The sequence below is a fragment of the Garra rufa genome, chromosome 21, assembly GCF_049309525.1.
Source record: "Garra rufa chromosome 21, GarRuf1.0, whole genome shotgun sequence".
Classification (NCBI taxonomy): domain Eukaryota; kingdom Metazoa; phylum Chordata; class Actinopteri; order Cypriniformes; family Cyprinidae; genus Garra; species Garra rufa.
Window position 1 is genome coordinate 37258878 of NC_133381.1, and position 18428 is coordinate 37277305.

Below are 18428 nucleotides of genomic sequence, written 5' to 3' on the forward strand. Positions count from 1 at the left end.
AGCTTTCTGTTTATGCTTAAGCTACAGTACACTCTTAAAAATAAAGGTGCTTCACGATGCCATAGAAGAACCTTTTTGTCTAAATGGTTCCATAAAGAACTTTTAACATCTGAAGAACCTTTCTGTTTCACAAAAGGTTCTTTGTGACAAATAAGGTTCTTCAGATTATAAAAAGGTAAGCAAGAAATGGTTCTTTAAAGAACCTTTGACTGAACGGTTCTTTGTGGAACCAAAAATGGTTCTTCTATGGCATCGCTTGAAGAACCTTTTGAAGCACCTTTATTTTTAAGAGTGTAGTTCTTTAGCCTGCTCTTAATTTCTATTTTTGTCTCTGCATCATTCTTTGTTTAGTCTTTTTGTCCTGTCTGTCACTCCATCTTATTCATTCTCATTTGCAATTGTCTTTGCAATTCTGCTGAGTTTCCAGCTCTGAATCTCTCAGACTCTGTGCTATTGTTCGTTGGATGCTGCAGATAGGACACTGGGGCTGAGAACTCGCGGCAGCTGTCAAAAAGAGAAAAAATGCTGCGTGCAAGATCATGAATTTCTCATGTTTGAACTTTAAAATAGATCCTCGCAGAGTAAGAACAGCGCAACACATCCAGCTACAGCAGGAAAAGGGTTTTGAGGAACTGAATAAATCAGAGCCAGATTGTGTAGTTTGTTAGAGCCAACTTACAGGAGGTTTATTTAGCCAGTCAAAACAGCATGGAAACAAAGCATCAAACACATGGAGAAAATGAAAACTTGGAATGTGTTTTTTATATCTGCATCTGTGTGTGTCAAGTATATTTTTATCTGCAAATAATGATTTTCTTTATCAGTGTTTATCTCTGATTTTATCCTTAGATAACCTTTTTTTCACGTAATATATAGTATCTTAAATTAAGCTTATTAATTTCATTTTAATGGTAAATATTTTATGTCTCTTATGCTAAAAAGGCATACAAGCAGTATTATTGTAAAATATTATTACAATTTAAATTAAATTTAAATTCTAAATTAAATTTATTCCTGGGATGCAAAACTGAATTTTCAGCATCATTACTCCAGTCTTCAGTGTCATCCTTCAGAAATCAATCTAATATGTGACCCTGGACCACAAAAGCAGTCTTAAGTCGCTGGGGTATATTTGTAGCAATAGCCAAAAATACATTGTATGGGTCAAAATTATTGATTTTTCTTTTATGTCAAAAATCATTAGGAAATTAAGTAAAGATCATGTTACATTAAGATTTTTTGTAAAATTCCTACTGTAAACCTATCAAAATGTAATTTTTGATTAGTAATATGCATTGTTAAGAACTCAATTTGGACAACTTTAAAGGTGATTTTCTCAGTATTTCGATTTTTTTGCACCCTTAGATTCCAGATTTTCAAATTGATGTATCTCGGCCAAATATTGTCCTATCCTAACAAACCATATATCAATAGAAAGCTTATTTGTTGAGCTTTCATATGATGTATATATCTCAGTTTTGTAAAATTTAACCTTATGACTGGTTTTGTGGTCCAGGGTCACATATGTTGATTTGATGCTCAAGAAACATTTAATATTATTATCAGTGTAGGAAAAAAGTTGTTAAAAACAGCATTTATATTAAGTCTTTTATAACAGTTGTCTTTAACTTTTTAAATGATTAATTTCTTAAAGCAACAACAAAACATCATACTACAACAAATTTCTGAACAGTTGTGTATATTCTCTGAAAAAAAGTATCAATATATTTAAAATTTTATTCTAAATCTTAATTAGAATTTTTGTCATCTTTCTAGCCAAATATCTAAAAATTTAAGAAATAAATTTAAATGTATTTATTCAATTAATTTATATTCAGAATAAATATATTCTGTAAATTTGTTTATCTAGTAAATGCATCTTAATTTAAGATTTTTTTAGATATTTTGACTAGAAACAAGACAAAAATACTAAGTAAGATAAGCCTTTTTTTTGCAGAAAAATCGCCTTTAAAGTTGTCCAAATGAAGTTCTTAGCAATGAATTTTAATAATCAAAGTTTTGATATATTTACAGTAGGAAATTTACTTAATATCTTCATGGAACATGATGTTTATCTAATATCCTAATGATTTTTGGCAAAAAAAAAAAAAATATATATATATATATATACATTTGAGTATATATATATACTACTTAAGATTGGTTTTGTGGTCCAGGGTCACAAATAATGTAATAGTACATTGCTCATTTTTGTTAGTTAATGCAATAACTACTGTTAGCAAATGACACCTTATTGTAAAGTGTTACCAAAATATCTCGTCCTAAGAAAGTGATTTTTAGTCTATGCATGAGCTTACAGTATATTTGCATACAGTAGATCTGTTTTTGTGTATCTGCGACCGCGTGTGTCGGTGAGTTTCGGCCTTTAGGGTTGAATAAACTAAGGAAGTCTGTGATTCTCCCATGGGAAGCGAAAACTAGGCCAGCATTTTCCTGAGTCTGCAATAGTACACAGCTTCTCTGATACAACAAACTCATGTGCACTGCCCCTAAAACAATACAAAACAAACAAAAATGAACCTATCAGAAGTAGACACCAAACTTCAGCTAAACTATGACCTCAAAACCCTTCAATGACGTTGCGATGAACAATGTGTGACGAGCTATTTCGAAAAGTGGGGACAAGCTTTAGCACTCCGGGATTCTTTTAAAAGCACCTTCTTTTTACAGAAGCGCCACGTCCTTTTTAAGTATTCATCCACTGTGCTGCTGGAGAATAAAGGAAGGAATTTAAAGGAAGAAGTAAAAATGATGTCGACCTCCCCTCGGGACCCGCGGCTAAAATAGACTACAAAACACCTCTCCTGGCTCTTTCTTCCCTAGGGTTGCTTTAAAAAGGTTTCTTCCCAGCATGTTGTCTTGTAGTCATATGAACAAATAATAGGAGAATAGGGCTCTGCAGTTTGTTATGGCTGTCATCCAGGGTCGAGCAGCGGTCCAACGAAAATATCCCCACTATGAGATAAGACAGCCACAGCAGAGAGATTGCAAACCGGTCACAGCTGAGAGCGGACAGATGATTACTGGTGACTGACTTGTGCGATATGAGTGAAACTGTAAACCTCAGCCTTTCTTTAGATTGAACACACAAGTGCCACAGTTCCAAACCTGGAATATCTCAAAAGCACTGGAAGGTAATGCGTGTCTTGCATGCCAAGAGTGTTGCATTTTAAGTTGTTTTAAAAATATAAAGATTGAGCTGTTTTTAAACACAATTCTGAAGTGCTGGCTTAATAATTTATATCTAAACAAAAATCCTCTATAATGTGGAGGGTTTTTTCCTTTATTTTCTTTCTCTTTTTTCAAATTAATGTTATATTTTGCAAGGAGACATTACATTAATCAAATGTGGTAGTAAAAGACATTCATCATAAAACAGAATATTTTTATTTCAAATAAATGCTGTTCTTTTGAGCTTTCTATTTGTCAAAGAATCCTGAAAAAAAAGTATCATGGTTTCCACAAAAATAGTAAGCAGATCAACTGAAGAGTTGAAAAAAGGTTATTGCTTTGTTGTTGTTTTTTTTAAACTGACTTTTTTCTTAGAATTGTGCTATAAACTCGCACTTGTGAATTAAAAAGTCAGAATTGTGAGATATAAACTTGCAATTGCAAGATATAAAGTCCAATTTTAAGAGGTAAAAAAGGCTATATTCTCTGAATTGCAACTTTATTTCTCATAATTGCAAGTTTATTTCTTTATAACTCGCAATTGCAAACTTTATCATGCAATTCTGACTTAATTTCTTAGAATTTTGAGTTTATATTGCAGAATTCTGAGAAAAAAAAGATAAATTGCAAGTTTATATGATGCAATTCTGACTTAATTTCTCAGAATTGTGAGTTTATATCTCGCAATTCTGGCTTTATAATTTCGCAGTGCTGACTTTTTTTTTCTTAGAATCGAGATATAAACTCGCAATTGTCAAATTTTGGAAAATAAATTATTATTTAGAATTGTGAGTTTACAACTCGCAATTCTGACTTTTTTTCTCAGAACTGAGATATAAACTTGCAATTGCGAGTTAAAAAGTCAAATTTTGAGGTGAAAAAAAAAACTTTGTTCCCTGAATTGCGACTTATTTCTTTATAACTTGCAATTGCAAGTTTATATCATGCAATTATTAGAATTTTGAGTTTATATCTCACAATTCTGACTTTATAGCTTGCGAGTTTGTATCATGCATTCTGAGAAAAAAAGTCAGAACTGTAAAATGTAAACCTGCAATTGCAAAAATAAGTCAAAATTTGTATTTAATTAAATGGCGGGAACAGGCTTCCATAGTTTTCAACAGTGAAAATAATAAGAAATGTTTCTTGAGCATCAAATCAGAATATTAGATTGATTTCTGAGGAATCATTTGACACTAAAGACTGGAGTAATGGCTACTGAAAAGAATTCTACGCATCTCAGGAATAAATTAAATAGAAAATAGAAAAATTACTTTAAATTGTAATAATACTTCACAAAATTACCACTTTACACAGGTTTTTTTTTTTTTTATCAAGGGCATAATAGCATAAAAGACTGTAATATAAAACAGACTTAGACTAAGCCATGATTAGGCCATAGTTCAATTAGGACATTTAATTAATTTGACTTTTAAATCAGAAATGCATCTGATTTTTGTAAATTAGTTTACAAATAAATAAATCAGTTACCAATAAATCAATTTGATTATACCAAGGTCTCAAGGTTATGCATCTGGTAGATGTGACATGTAATAAACTGTATATTTAAATAAATGGTTTTGTAAGCAAAATACAAATCATAAATATTTCATTATTTCATAGTGAACATTTCTGCAGTTCCTGATAATTTTGGGCTCCTAAAAAGCGTGAAATGGACTGAAACGTCACAGAGCCATCAGCCAATCAGCATCGTCCTGCTATCGCTTTCCAGCCATTAGTCACATGGCAATTATGACCGGATGATTGGCTTAAAACAACCTGGCCACAAAACTAAGTAACCAAAGATGGCAGATTCACACTCAATTCCTATACTCCACCGACACATCTAAAGACCCCATCCCAGCTGACTCTCTGGTTTATCGTCTGATAAGGCAAACTGGCGTAAGTGCAAGGAGAGGAAATTTTCTACTATGAGTCAGCCTCACCTTATCAACCTAGTATTTACCCATATCCGAGACCAGTCGCATACCAAAAACCATTACCAACGAGCGTGTTATCACGAGAAGCCAGGCGACGACTGAATGTCTGAAATCCAAATTTCTGAGTGGACAAAGCAAGCCTTCCATCTGTCCACAAGTTTATGAGTTTCAATCGGAGACCAGTCTCACGTCATTGGTGACGTATGGGCATATAGTGCAAATTCATCACCGAGAGACGGCAAATTAACCCCTGGTCAATAAGATGCAGGTAAATGGCTGATTATTCTCTTGTGTACATGAATGATGAGAGCTTGATTTGCGCGTTCCCCAGATAATAGGGCTCGTCAGAGACTAATTGAGCCGTAGAGTGATGCGTCTGCGGTGCATTAATACATCAAATCTAGACAGGGTACTCCACTTAGCAGTAGGAGAGGAGGATATCAAAGACTAGTTGGATTTTGATTTGTTCAAACATAACTATTTACTGACAGGGGTTTGTGATTTGTCAAGTGGTAAAACCCAGTGAGTTATCACAACATTTCTATAGCATATACTCACCCTGTAGAAGGGGTCATGATGCAGCCGCCACGATCCACAGTCATCCTACAGCCGCAACCTCGCTCTGGTGTGTCATGGTTCATTCCAAAGTTGTGGCCCAACTCATGGGCCAAAGTCACAGCAGCTCCCAGAGGATTGTCCGAATGATCCTAGGAAACAACCATTTTTTAATATTAAGATTTATACATAATACATAAGCTTTCAATTGATGTGTGGTTTGTTAGGATAGGACAATATTTGGTCGAGATACAACTATTTGAAAACCTGGAATCTGAGGGTGCAAGAAAATCAGAATACTGAGAATTCTGACTTTATAACTCGCAATTGTGAGTTTATATCACGCAATTCTGAATTCATTTCTCAGAATTGTGAGTTTATATTAAACAATTCTTGCTTAATTTCTCAGAATTGCAAGTTTATTTTCAGAATTGCAAGTTTATATCCCACAATCCTGACTTTAAAACCCATAATTCCAAGTTTATATCTCGCAATTCTGACTTTGTAACTTGCAATTGTGAATTTATATCACGCAATTCTGACTTCATTTCTCAGAATTGTGAGTTTATATCAAACAATTCTTGCTTAATTTCTCAGAATTGCAAGTTTATATCCCACAATCCTGACTTTAAAACCCATAATTCCAAGTTTATATCTCGCAATTCTGACTTTGTAACTTGCAATTGTGAATTTATATCACGCAATTCTGACTTCATTTCTCAGAATTGTGAGTTTATATCACGCAATTCTGAATTCATTTCTCAGAATTGTGAGTTTATATCAAACAATTCTTGCTTAATTTCTCAGAATTGCAAGTTTATATCCCACAATCCTGACTTTAAAACCCATAATTCCAAGTTTATATCTCGCAATTCTGACTTTTATAACTTGCAATTGTGAATTTATATCACGCAATTCTGAATTCATTTCTCAGAATTGAGAGTTTATATCAAACAATTCTTGCTTAATTTCTCAGAATTGCAAGTTTATATCCCACAATCCTGACTTTAAAACCCATAATTCCAAGTTTATATCTCGCAATTCTGACTTTTATAACTTGCAATTGTGAATTTATATCACGCAATTCTGAATTCATTTCTCAGAATTGAGAGTTTATATCAAACAATTCTTGCTTAATTTCTCAGAATTGCAAGTTTATATCCCACAATCCTGACTTTAAAACCCATAATTCCAAGTTTATATCTCGCAATTCTGACTTTTATAACTTGCAATTGTGAATTTATATCACGCAATTCTGAATTCATTTCTCAGAATTGAGAGTTTATATCAAACAATTCTTGCTTAATTTCTCAGAATTGCAAGTTTATATCCCACAATCCTGACTTTAAAACCCATAATTCCAAGTTTATATCTCGCAATTCTGACTTTGTAACTTGCAATTGTGAATTTATATCACGCAATTCTGACTTCATTTCTCAGAATTGTGAGTTTATATCTCAGAATTCTCCGGAAAAAAAAGTCAGAATTTTGGGATGTTGACTTGCAATTGTGAGAAAAAGTCAGACTGCACTCATTGTCTTCTGTCTTCCTGTTTGTATTTCCACAGTGTGAAGGTAAGGTTGTACGAATTTATGAATGAATGACTTGTTTTGACATTATAATGCGTGACAACACATGAAAACTCTACAATAAGAAAATCCACTTCATCAGGTAATTATTCTTTAACAGCGATGCTACAGAGCTACTTTATAATCGGAAGTTCAAAGACAGAATTCTAAAGATGGCTCTGCTTGGTTCTCTGACGCACAAGGTCTATAGAGACAAGAATAGAACCACACAGAACACTTTAGAAACACCTTTTTTAAAATACCTTAATAAAATACCACTCACATTTTCTTATACTAAAACGTTTTAAATAACATAGGGCTGTCAGATAAACTCTTTAATTTAGTACAATTAATAAAAAAAATGATGTGACAGTAAAATAGACAGACAAAAAATGAAAAAGTTAGCACTATTCAATGATTGCTTGTGTGCCACAATATTCGTAATTTCAAGGCTTTTCCCAAACATTGACATATGATTATTTGCAATTAATCTGATTAATGTACCAGTGTGTAATTTAAGTATTTTTTCATTGGATTAATTCTGAATTAAAAACCAGCTCTAATATTCAGTTATTTCCTCATACTAGACTGAAAAAAAGAACAAAACAGCTGATTAATAATGTATGACATGTGAAAGGACCAGCAGACAGTGATGTTGTGTTAAATGTCTTGAAGGGCTGTAGATGCTCCTATGAATTTTGATCTTTTCCCTTTCAAACTCTCTCTTTTAAAATCTCTTTCAACCTTGCCTTAAAACACACATACAAGCACCACGACTCGTATTCTCCTTTCCTTTTTCTCCTGCTCTCCTCTCTTCATCATCTGTTCACTGAGAACAAAGCAGAGCTACAGCATTATCCATTTTAGCTGAGGTGAAGAAAACCTCCCTGCTGCCTTACAAATGTGACCTGGTTACCAGCAAACCACCTCTAATAACTCAGAAACTGATTTTTTTTCTCTCTTATTTTAGCTGCCATCCTTTTACACAACTATACCCTGACTGTCTTTTTTTTTTTTCATTTCGCTGTACATCAAAATGCCATTTTCTGCCTTGATTACAGGGCGAGGAACATGACAGGCTCATCTTAGCTTTCAGAGCCAACAGAGGTGATATTTATCTGCCTCATTTCATTTATTAAAGATCTATAGGGTGCCACTGATGACCATACATCTTGAGTATGACTGACTTGCCCCTTTTTATGAGTGTAATTGCAGAATGGTGGTTAATGCCGTGGGAAATCCAGACTTAACTATTTCATGAAACCACTAACAAGCTGTCACATTAAAAATATGCTGCCATATTTAAGTGCTCTTGGGTTTCTGTCAAGTAAGCTCCAGATTTTACAGGCTAACTCCTATCAAAGACATTCCAACTTTTGGATTCATATAATCATGCAAGATCCATTCATTATGGTTAATCCAATTTGTTTGCACAAAAGTCAAATTGTTAGATTCAAATCTTCAAAAGACTTTTTAAGCTCATCAGTCTTATAACATGGTAGAGAAAAGATTTGTTTTAGTCTCTGTTTGCCATATGTAAGTGAATGGGGGACAGACACACATATGGAAACAAGACAAGTACAGTGTCTCTTTTCCCAAAATCATTCTGCCAGGTAAAAAAAATCATGCCTTAAAAAGTCGAAATTATGATTTACTTAAGTCATTATTACAAGATAAAAATTTGAAATTAAAATTATGACTTACTTAAGTCATAATTACGAGATAAACAGTCAAAATTATGACTTGAAAGTCGAAATTATAAGATAAAAAGTCAAAATTATGACATACTTAAGTCATAATTTCAAAATAAAAAGTCAAAATTATGACTTATACAGTTGAAATTATGACATACTTAAGTCATAATTACGAGAAAAAGTAAGAAAAAAATTTGACTTTAAAAAGACTTAAGTCAATTTTAATTTTGACTTTTTATCTCATAATTATGACTTAAGTCAAAATTAAAATAATTATTTCATAATCATAATTACGAGATAAAAAGTCAATTATGACTTACTTAAGTCAAAATTATGAGATAAAAAGTCAATTATGACTTAAATCATAATTATGAGATAAAAAGTCAAAATTATGACTTTAAAAAGTCAAATTATGACATACTTAAACCATAATTACGAGATAAAAAGTCAATTATGACTTACTTAAGTCATTACGAGATTATGACTTAAGTTATAATTGAGATAAAAGTCTAAATTATGAGATAAAAAGTCATAATTACGAGATAAAAAGTCGAAATTAAAATCCCTCTCTCTCTTCCACTTAATTTCCTGTCTCACTACTGTCCTATCAATAAAAGGCAAAAACGCCAAAAATAAATTAAAAAAAGTCAAAATTATGACTTAAGTCGAAATTGATTTAAATGCCTTTATAAACACATTGGTCACAGGATAGTCTAATGATAAATGGGACATACCAGAACGAATTAACAAGTTCAGTACACACCTTATTAATAAATCATATAACATTTACAGACAAGCAGATGTGGGAAAAAAATGAACGCAACACGCTGAGTTGCTCGTTAAGCATTTTCTATGGGAGGAAAGTGCTTAAATTCAGCGTGTTGCGAGCTTCACCTTTTAGCCTTTTAAGAATTACTAATAATCTGAATTCCTAAATGTGTTTGTGCATATTCTGGGATATATTCTGCTTGTCTGATATGCTTTATTTATAAGGCGTGTAGCCTATTGAACCTGGTCGTCCAAACAGTTTTAAGCCAAATTACTTGTACTTTAGGAGTTATAATGAAATCACAGCCTGAACCCACCAGACAGCTAGAGGCTCTTACAGCAGACCTGTACATACAAATCAAACCTCTTTTCTTCTTTTTTTCATGTTCTCTCTTCGGTGGATCTGTTGATTTTATGAGCTAATGTAAAGGAATACTTCTGTCATCATTTACTCACCAATGTCAAAAACGCCAAAAGCACTATAGAAATGGTCTATTTGTGCTACATATGCACCACTTTTATGGTGCTTTTGTTGTCATTTTTTGAGTTTGACAATCCTGGTGACCTTTCACTTTCATTGTCTGGAAAAGAACAACATGATCATTCTTTTGACAGAAGAAATAAATAATCATGCGCTTTCGCAACAAGGGAGGGTAAGTAATTGATGACAGAATTTTCATTTTGGGTGAACTATCCCTTTAAGAAGTTAATGGAAATCATTTGTCACACAGCACCACAATAGTTTGTAATTCAGACCTATGGCTAATGACTTCATCTCTGTGAGGCCCTGTTTAAGAGGCACAGTTTGTTACAGTGGCATGGATGATAGATCTACACTAATAAAAATGTAAATGTCTGTTATTTAGCCATACAGCAGCAATGCATGAATAAATGGTCCAATAGGTGCATTGACTGACAGGCAGTGGTGGGTGGTTAAGAGAAAAAAGACTAAACTTTTGCATGACCTTCTAGAGCTGCTATGAGTGTGGATTAGACTAATTTTAATGCTAAAGGTAGTATGTGCTGCAAGCAGAGGTGTCAAGTAACAAAGTACAAATACTTCGTTACCTTACTTGAGTAGAAATTTTGGGTATCTATCCTTTACTGGAGTAATTATTTTTCAGCCGACTTTTTACTTCTACTCCTTACATTTTCAAGCAATTATCTGTACTTTCTACTCCTTACATTTTAAAAATACACTCATTACTCCTATTTCTTTTCGGCTTAATTGTGTTCATTCATGTCATCGTTCAAAAAAGAAAAAAACTATCCAGATAAATTGCGCCATCCACATGAATTTGCGAATTTGGTTGTGGTTGGATTCCGACACCCTATTGGTTTGTACGCGATCCATCACACCTGCACGTGACACAAATCACGTCACACTCCAGCAGGGATGTACTGGCCATCGGGGAGAACCGGGACATTCCCGGTGGGCCGGTGGAGTAGTGGGCCGATCGCCGTAGCGAGGCAGACTTCCCCCATATTAGGCGCTGTTTTAAATGACATTCGAAACTGCAAATAGCCCAAAAGTGTGAAGCGGCGGGATCAGTCACCCGCACAGCGCTGACAAACGTACGCTGCGCTTCCACTGCGATGTAAAGTGATAAACAGCGCAAGTTGCTTGACGCATTCAGATTTAAAACAGAGTTGTGTTAGGCAGTTGTGTGATATGAGAATGAGAAAATTAAAGGTTCTGTAGGTTCTGCTGGGCTGCTGAAAACAGCTGCATGATGAGGTAAAGTGATAAACGGCAATAAATAATTACTGTCATTTTTATTACAAATTTTATAGTTTATTATTATGAATTATAAAAAAAAACATATAACTATTGTAATGTTTTCTTGTGACAATATCTTACTAATACTAGTCAGTTAATATCTGGATTCTAAGCAAAAAATTCTTTCTTTATAAATGTTAAATTGTAATTAATTTTAAGAGAGAAAAATGTTAATTCCGTAAGAGCCTGATTAAGGATAAATATCAGTGCCTTATATAAATAAGGTGTTTACTACACATATTAAAGTTCTTAAAGGGACAGTTCACCCAAAAATAAAAATTGTCATTATATACAACATCATGTAATTTTAATCCTGTATGAACTTCTTCATTCTTCTGTGGAACATAAAGGAAGATACTCTGAGAAATTCAAAAATGTTGTCTTTAGAGTAGAAATCAAGGGTGAATGAATATCTTTGGTTACATTCTACAAAATGTCTTTTGTGTTCTACAAAAGTAAGTAATTTTTACAGAATTTATTAGCAATAAATGTCCTGCATTCTAGCTCAAAATCAGTGCTTTACTGCATGCATTTCTATGTGACAAAAATGCATTATTCATTTGTTGCATTTGAATTCAGTATCTATCATTATTTGATTCTGTCCTGTTTTATTCATACATTTATTTACTTCAATTAAAGGCCCTATAACCCAAACAAAACTCACGGGGGAACTTGTGGGCTGGATTTGTCCAAGGCCAAATTTTAACCCCAGTCCAGCCCTGCACTCCAGCAAGGATATAGCCAGTGTCCGGGTCGTTACTCAAAAAAGATTATTTCTTACAAGATATTATTTCTCCACTACTAGCTTATTTATCAAACGGGTGCTTTCTCTTCATCCTCTGCAAATGAAGCTACAGTAGGTAGTTTGGTAGAGGGATGTTTGAATAAATTAGCGTTTGCGATTGACAATGTTGTGATAACACAATACTTATAGTCAGCAACTAGTCATCATATCTCCCGCTTTGTGAAACACGTTAATGCTCAGTAATACACATTTATGGTTCTTTAATGTATTTGCATTGTAATAAAATGCATTTATTTTCATTGGGCATATATGCGGCTGAAACAGGTAGCCTAGTGCATCCCAAATTTTTCAACATTAACATTTTAATATAACATAGTCACTATGGCCTTTAGAAATGTTTTTTGGGGAGGTGGAGTAGTGTACAATAGGCCCCTGTGGTGCGGCCCAATCTTTTGTCCTTAATGGCATTTTTTTCCTTACATTACTTTTACTTTTTTACTTTAAGTAGTTTTGAAACCAGTACTTTTATACTTTTACTTGAGTAAAAAGCTTGAGTTGATACTTCAACTTCTACAAAAGTCTTTTTAAATCCTAGTATCTATACTTCTACTTGAGTAATGAATGTGAATACTTTTGACACCACTGGCTGCAAGATACAAGAACATTAACAGCCTCTCTCTCTCTCTCTCTCTCTCTCTCTCTCTCTCTCTCTCTCTCTCTCTCTCTCTATATATATATATATATAGGGTCTTTTCAAGAAATCATGAATAAATCAAGAAACCCATGATAAAAATTAGTAGTAGTCTTTCTACAGTCACTACACCATTGCTTGCTTTATCTATCAGGCAGTCTAACCTGTTGAGGCAAAAATTAAGAGTCAAACAAGCAGGGCAAACAAGCAAGAATCATTGTCTATTGATTGGTTGAAAATTTCTGGAATTAAAAACAAACAAAAATGGATTTGGTGAATCTGGGCTGGATGGAACACAACCTATACCTTGAAGGAAACTCATTATTTATTTACCCTCATGACATTCCAAACCCATTTTTTTCTGGACCGCAAAAAAGCTGCAGGCTCATTTCAATAAATGAGGCTTTCAAGCCTTTTGCATTTTTTGAAGCTTCATTTCCATGCATCAGGTTTTCAATGGCATGAGAGTGATTAATAATGCCAGAATTATTACAAAGGGTGAACTATCCCTTTAAATTTCAATGCTTTTAAATCATGAAAGCCTAAAACAGCTGGAAGGTTGTGCAGCTCAGTGTGAATGTGCTAATTATGAGACAGAGTGTGTGATGATTTATTTCTCACCATGACAATGCCTCCTGACTGCTCAGCGGTACACATACTCATGATGGGAGCCATGCCTATCGTGGTGCCCTGGAAGTACACCCCACTGCCATAAGAGAATAAAAATGTGGTTAAATATACGGTGCAAAACTTGCACGGCCAAGTAATGAGACTAAGATTAATACATGTTCAGAATAACAGTGTACCATGCTACGGCACCTGCTGAATTAAACATGCAACCTAGAGCTCTTGTAACAATAATGTAGCATACTGTTTAGCATATTTATTGGACCATAATGGTTTCATTTTTTAGAAAACCATAGGCAGCATTTAGTATTTATAGTGTTCAAACGTTTGGGGTCAGTAAGAAGTTTTCTTTAAGATGTTTCTGAAATGAGCCTCTTCTGCTCATCAAGGCTGCATTTACAATTTTAAATAACTGTTTTTATTCGAACATATTTAAAAATTTAATTTATTCCTGTTATTATCTTCAGTGTCACATGATTAAAAAGAACAGAATTTTAGTTTTTAATAAATGTCTTTAATGTCACTTTCAAATGGTAGAGTACAGTTGAGGTCAAAAGTTTACATACAGTAAACCTTGCAGAATCTGCAAAAGGTTAATTATAAGAGGCATTATACAAAATGCATGTATTGACCTGAATAAGATATTTCACATAAAAGACGTTTACATACAGTCCACAAGAGAAAATAATAGTTGAGAATATGCAAATATACACTTATTTCTTAATACTGTGTTGCTACCTGAGTAATCCACAGCTGTTTGTTTAGTGATAGTTGATCATGAGTTTGTTGTTTGTCCTGAACAGTAAAACTGCCCGCTGTTCTTCAGAAAAATCCTCCAGGTCCCACAAATTCTTTGTTTTTTTTGTTTTTTTTGCATTTTTGTGTATTTGAACCCTTTCCAACAATCACTGTATGATTTCGAGATCCATCTTTTCACACTGAGGACAAACGAGGGACTTTGCAACTATATGCTATATACTATTACAGAAGGTTCAAACACTCACTGATGCTCCAGAAGGAAACACGATACATTAAGAGTCAGGGGTGTAAACTTTTGAACAAAATGAAGATGTGTACATTTGTCTTCTTTTTGCCTAAATATCATATTTTTTTCATTTAGTGCTGCTTTATAGAAGCTACAGAAGCTACTCACATGTTTCCCAGAAGACAAAATAAGTTAAATTTACCCTGATCCTCAAATTCCAAAAGTTTTCACCCCCTGCTTTTTAATGCATTGTATTTCCTTCTGAAGCTTCAGTGAGCAGTTGAACCTTCTGTTATATTTGCGTATGAGTCCCTCAGTCCCTCAGTTTGAAAAGATGTTTGAAAAGGATCTCAAAATCATACAGTGATTGTTGGAAAGGGTTCAAATACACAAAAATGCAAAAAACAAAACAAAAAACAAAGAATTTGTGGGACCTGGAGGATTTTTCTGAAGAACAGCAGGCAGTTTTACTGTTCAGGACAGTACAGTCATTGTTGGGAAGGGTATAAATACACGAAAATGCTGAAAAACCAAAAAGTTTGTGGAAACTGAAGGATTTTTCCTTCAGTTTTCCTTCAGATTTTTTTTTATAAACTGCTATAAAAAAAAATAACATGCATTTTGTATGATCCCTCTTGGTAAAATAATTAACATTTTGCAGATTCTGCAAGGTGTATGTAAACTTTTGACCTCAACTGTATATGTGATAATGTGTGTAATATGGGTGTGTTTGTACCTAATAAGCTGGGCGTTATCATGTGGCCGCTGCGGCAGCAGTTTAAGTTTTCTCCAATCCAAAAACTCATGCAGGGTTGTGAAGGGATCTTGGGTGACCGCACATTTATCAGCATCACTCCACACCTCTAGTCCCACCAGAGCTACACGAATGTTCAGCACTCTGTAAAACTAAGAGCAGACATAATATCAAACCCCTCTATTCCTTGAACATCAGTCAATTTAACCGAACCTCAAAATACTTAGCTTTTTTCAAAACCTCATCCTTTACCTCAGCAGTCCTACACTCATCTCTGACAATCAGGCATCTATTTTAGACTTCCAATCAAGCGTTCTCATTCATTCGGGTGAAGAATGGCATTTAATACCTTGTCCACGTAATTGGCGATCTCTGCTAGCCTTTGCTTAACCTTCTCCACGTCTTTTCCTTGTTTCTGGAACTGAAAAGGGAAAGAACAGACAAAGGTGAGATGAAAGATATAGTCCAACAAGTAAGACCAGAGTCTAGATGGACTTTTAAACAATGCAGGAGTCTCTGAGTGGCTGTCATATGTAGGAGCGTTATCAGGAGTGTGTCTGACGGCACACTCTTAAGAGCACTTGAAAGTGACCATTACAGCAGGGTAGAGGCACTGAACAATAGCAATCCAAGTAAAAAGAAAAAAAATGAGTATGCGCTTTTTAGAGATAAGCGTGACAGCCAGATACCTTTGCTCCAGCATTGCTTTCCCTGTGAGTGTAAGTTTAAGATGTAACAAATAAATAAACTAAATTAATAGACTGGATAAGTTTTTTTTAAACAGTGTTGCATGAAAATTTAATTAACAGGGACAAAAGATTCTCATACATTGCCTCACACACACACACACACACACACACACACACACACACACACACACACACACGTTGGGTTTACATGTTTTATGGGGACATTCCATAGGCGTAATGGTTTTTATACTGTACAAACCATACTTTCTATCACCCTACACCTACCCTACACCTAAACCTAGCCCTCACAGGAGATTGTGCATACTTTTAATTCATCAAAAAAACTCATTGTGCATGATTTATAAGCCTGTTTCCTCATGGGGACCTGAGAAATGTCCCCACAAGGTCAAAATCTACTGGTATTCCTATCCTTGTGGGGACATTTGGTCCCCACAACGTGATGAATACCAGGTGCACACACACACACACACACACACACACACACACACACACACACATGTTGGGTTTACATGTTTTATGGGGACATTCCATAGGCGTAATGGTTTTTATACTGTACAAACTGTACTTTCTATGGCCCTACACCTACCCTACACCTAAACCTAGCCCTCACAGGAGATTGTGCAAACTTTTACTTCATCAAAAAAACTCATTGTGCATGATTTATAAGCCTGTTTCCTCATGGGGACCTAAGAAATGTCCCCACAAGGTCAAAATCTACTGGTATTCCTATCCTTGTGGGGACATTTGATGAATACCAGGTACACACACACACACACACACACACACACACACACACACACACACACACACACACACACTTTAATATACAGCTGCGCTGATAACATGATAGCTTTCTTGTTGCCCAGTTTCCTTTTCCCACATCCAATGTTCACTTTATACACAACACTTCCTGTTTCCTGTCTGATCATTTGGGAGCATTGCCCTACTTCCTGTCAGGTCCCACCCTCTATGACCTGCTACTAAGGTGAAACAAAGAACCAAAACTTTACCGTAACCCAAATACTGCACAGTAGTCAACCAAATACAATTGGGGATTACAACACATTTCCCTTCATTCTTCTTTCATTATGAGTCTGATACTTGAGTACTTAGGGTTCAACACTTTGGTTAAGCATGTAAGATGTGATACTGTGATATCTGACTGACACTTTACCAAAAAAAAAAAAAAAAGTTTAACTTGTCTTGCACCACAATTTCTGTCAAATCTTTTGTGCTTCTTTGTTGTCTTACCTCTCTGTTGTCTGCTACAATGATGAGTTCCACGTATTTGGTGGTCTTCTGAACATCCCGTTTATGCTGCCAAACAGAAAAGAGCATGTCAGTGATCTTACTATGTGATAAATGTCTCATTACCAGCTAAATTTACCAGATGGTCCTTCAGAGCATAGTGATAGAGATTTTGATTCATCCCTTAGTAGAAAATCGTCATTGTATTTGACATATTTTGGACTATGGGGGGTGCCATTATTTCGATGACGTGAAATAGCTGCACTGGGTGAGATACTGGCAATACCTGTTGCTATTTTTCCGGCCACTTAACTCAGAAAATAAAATACTGATATGATGCCACATTGTTCGGCTTTAGGTTCTAATTTTCAAGGGCAACAAGAGAAGCGATGTAAGTCTTCACTACTTTCCTAGTGATAAGAAGAGGAGAAAAGAATGTGAAGATGCCTGTGGACGAATAAAACTTTCTAAAGACGTCTTTGTTCTCTACACTTCAGCCCTGATGCCTTTAAGGCTTTTAGTGCTTTTAGTAGACCCGAGACTATTGAAAGAGCTTACAAATGGCAGAGACAAGAAATGCTAGATGCCATCCAGGATGTAAACATGCCGATGCTTGTCACGACGCCGCAGCCACTAAAGGAATTTTTCAGCGTGGATTTCACTCAATATCTGACTCCTTGTGGGGAAAATTGATGGTACGGCATTTGGTTTGAACCTACGGATATATCTGTCTCCAAGCTCTTTCAGCAGCTGTGGTCATTGTATCTGTATTTTATTTTGTGTTTTAGTTGTGTTTCGGTAAAAATATTAACAGGTAGCACCAGTAGCTCACCGAATGTAACCATTTCACGTCATCAAAATAAATGCCACCCCTTATAGTCCAAAATGATGTGATTTTTTTTAAATAACGCAAATCTTTCATTGGTTTTTATCACATATTTCAGTAAGAGACGTTATATTAAGCCATACAAGTCTTAGTATCCGGCGTTCACTTTAAATTTTTTAATCTGTTCACCAAATAACATTGATTCATTAACAGATTGATCCACTAATTTGTGCATGTTTTTTGTGTATTATAAGCAACTTAGTGAATGATTTACTCAACCAAATTAATTAAAAGCTGAAAAAAAACCCTGAAACAATTCATATTTTTCTTTATTAAAATTTTTGA

The 18428-nt window shown here is 34.6% G+C and overlaps 1 protein-coding gene across 1 annotated transcript in view; it reads right to left on the reverse strand.

Moving 5' to 3' along the window:
* The window catches only part of adam12b (ADAM metallopeptidase domain 12b), a 145386-nt gene that overhangs the window by 58281 nt on the left and 68677 nt on the right, over positions 1–18428 (reverse strand). The window contains exons 7-11 of the mRNA XM_073827314.1: positions 17261–17326; positions 15649–15720; positions 15282–15451; positions 13555–13639; positions 5691–5839 (exon numbers count right to left, since the gene is read on the reverse strand). Coding sequence (XP_073683415.1) covers positions 5691–5839; positions 13555–13639; positions 15282–15451; positions 15649–15720; positions 17261–17326 — 542 coding nt within the window. The remainder of the gene's footprint in view (positions 1–5690; positions 5840–13554; positions 13640–15281; positions 15452–15648; positions 15721–17260; positions 17327–18428) is intronic.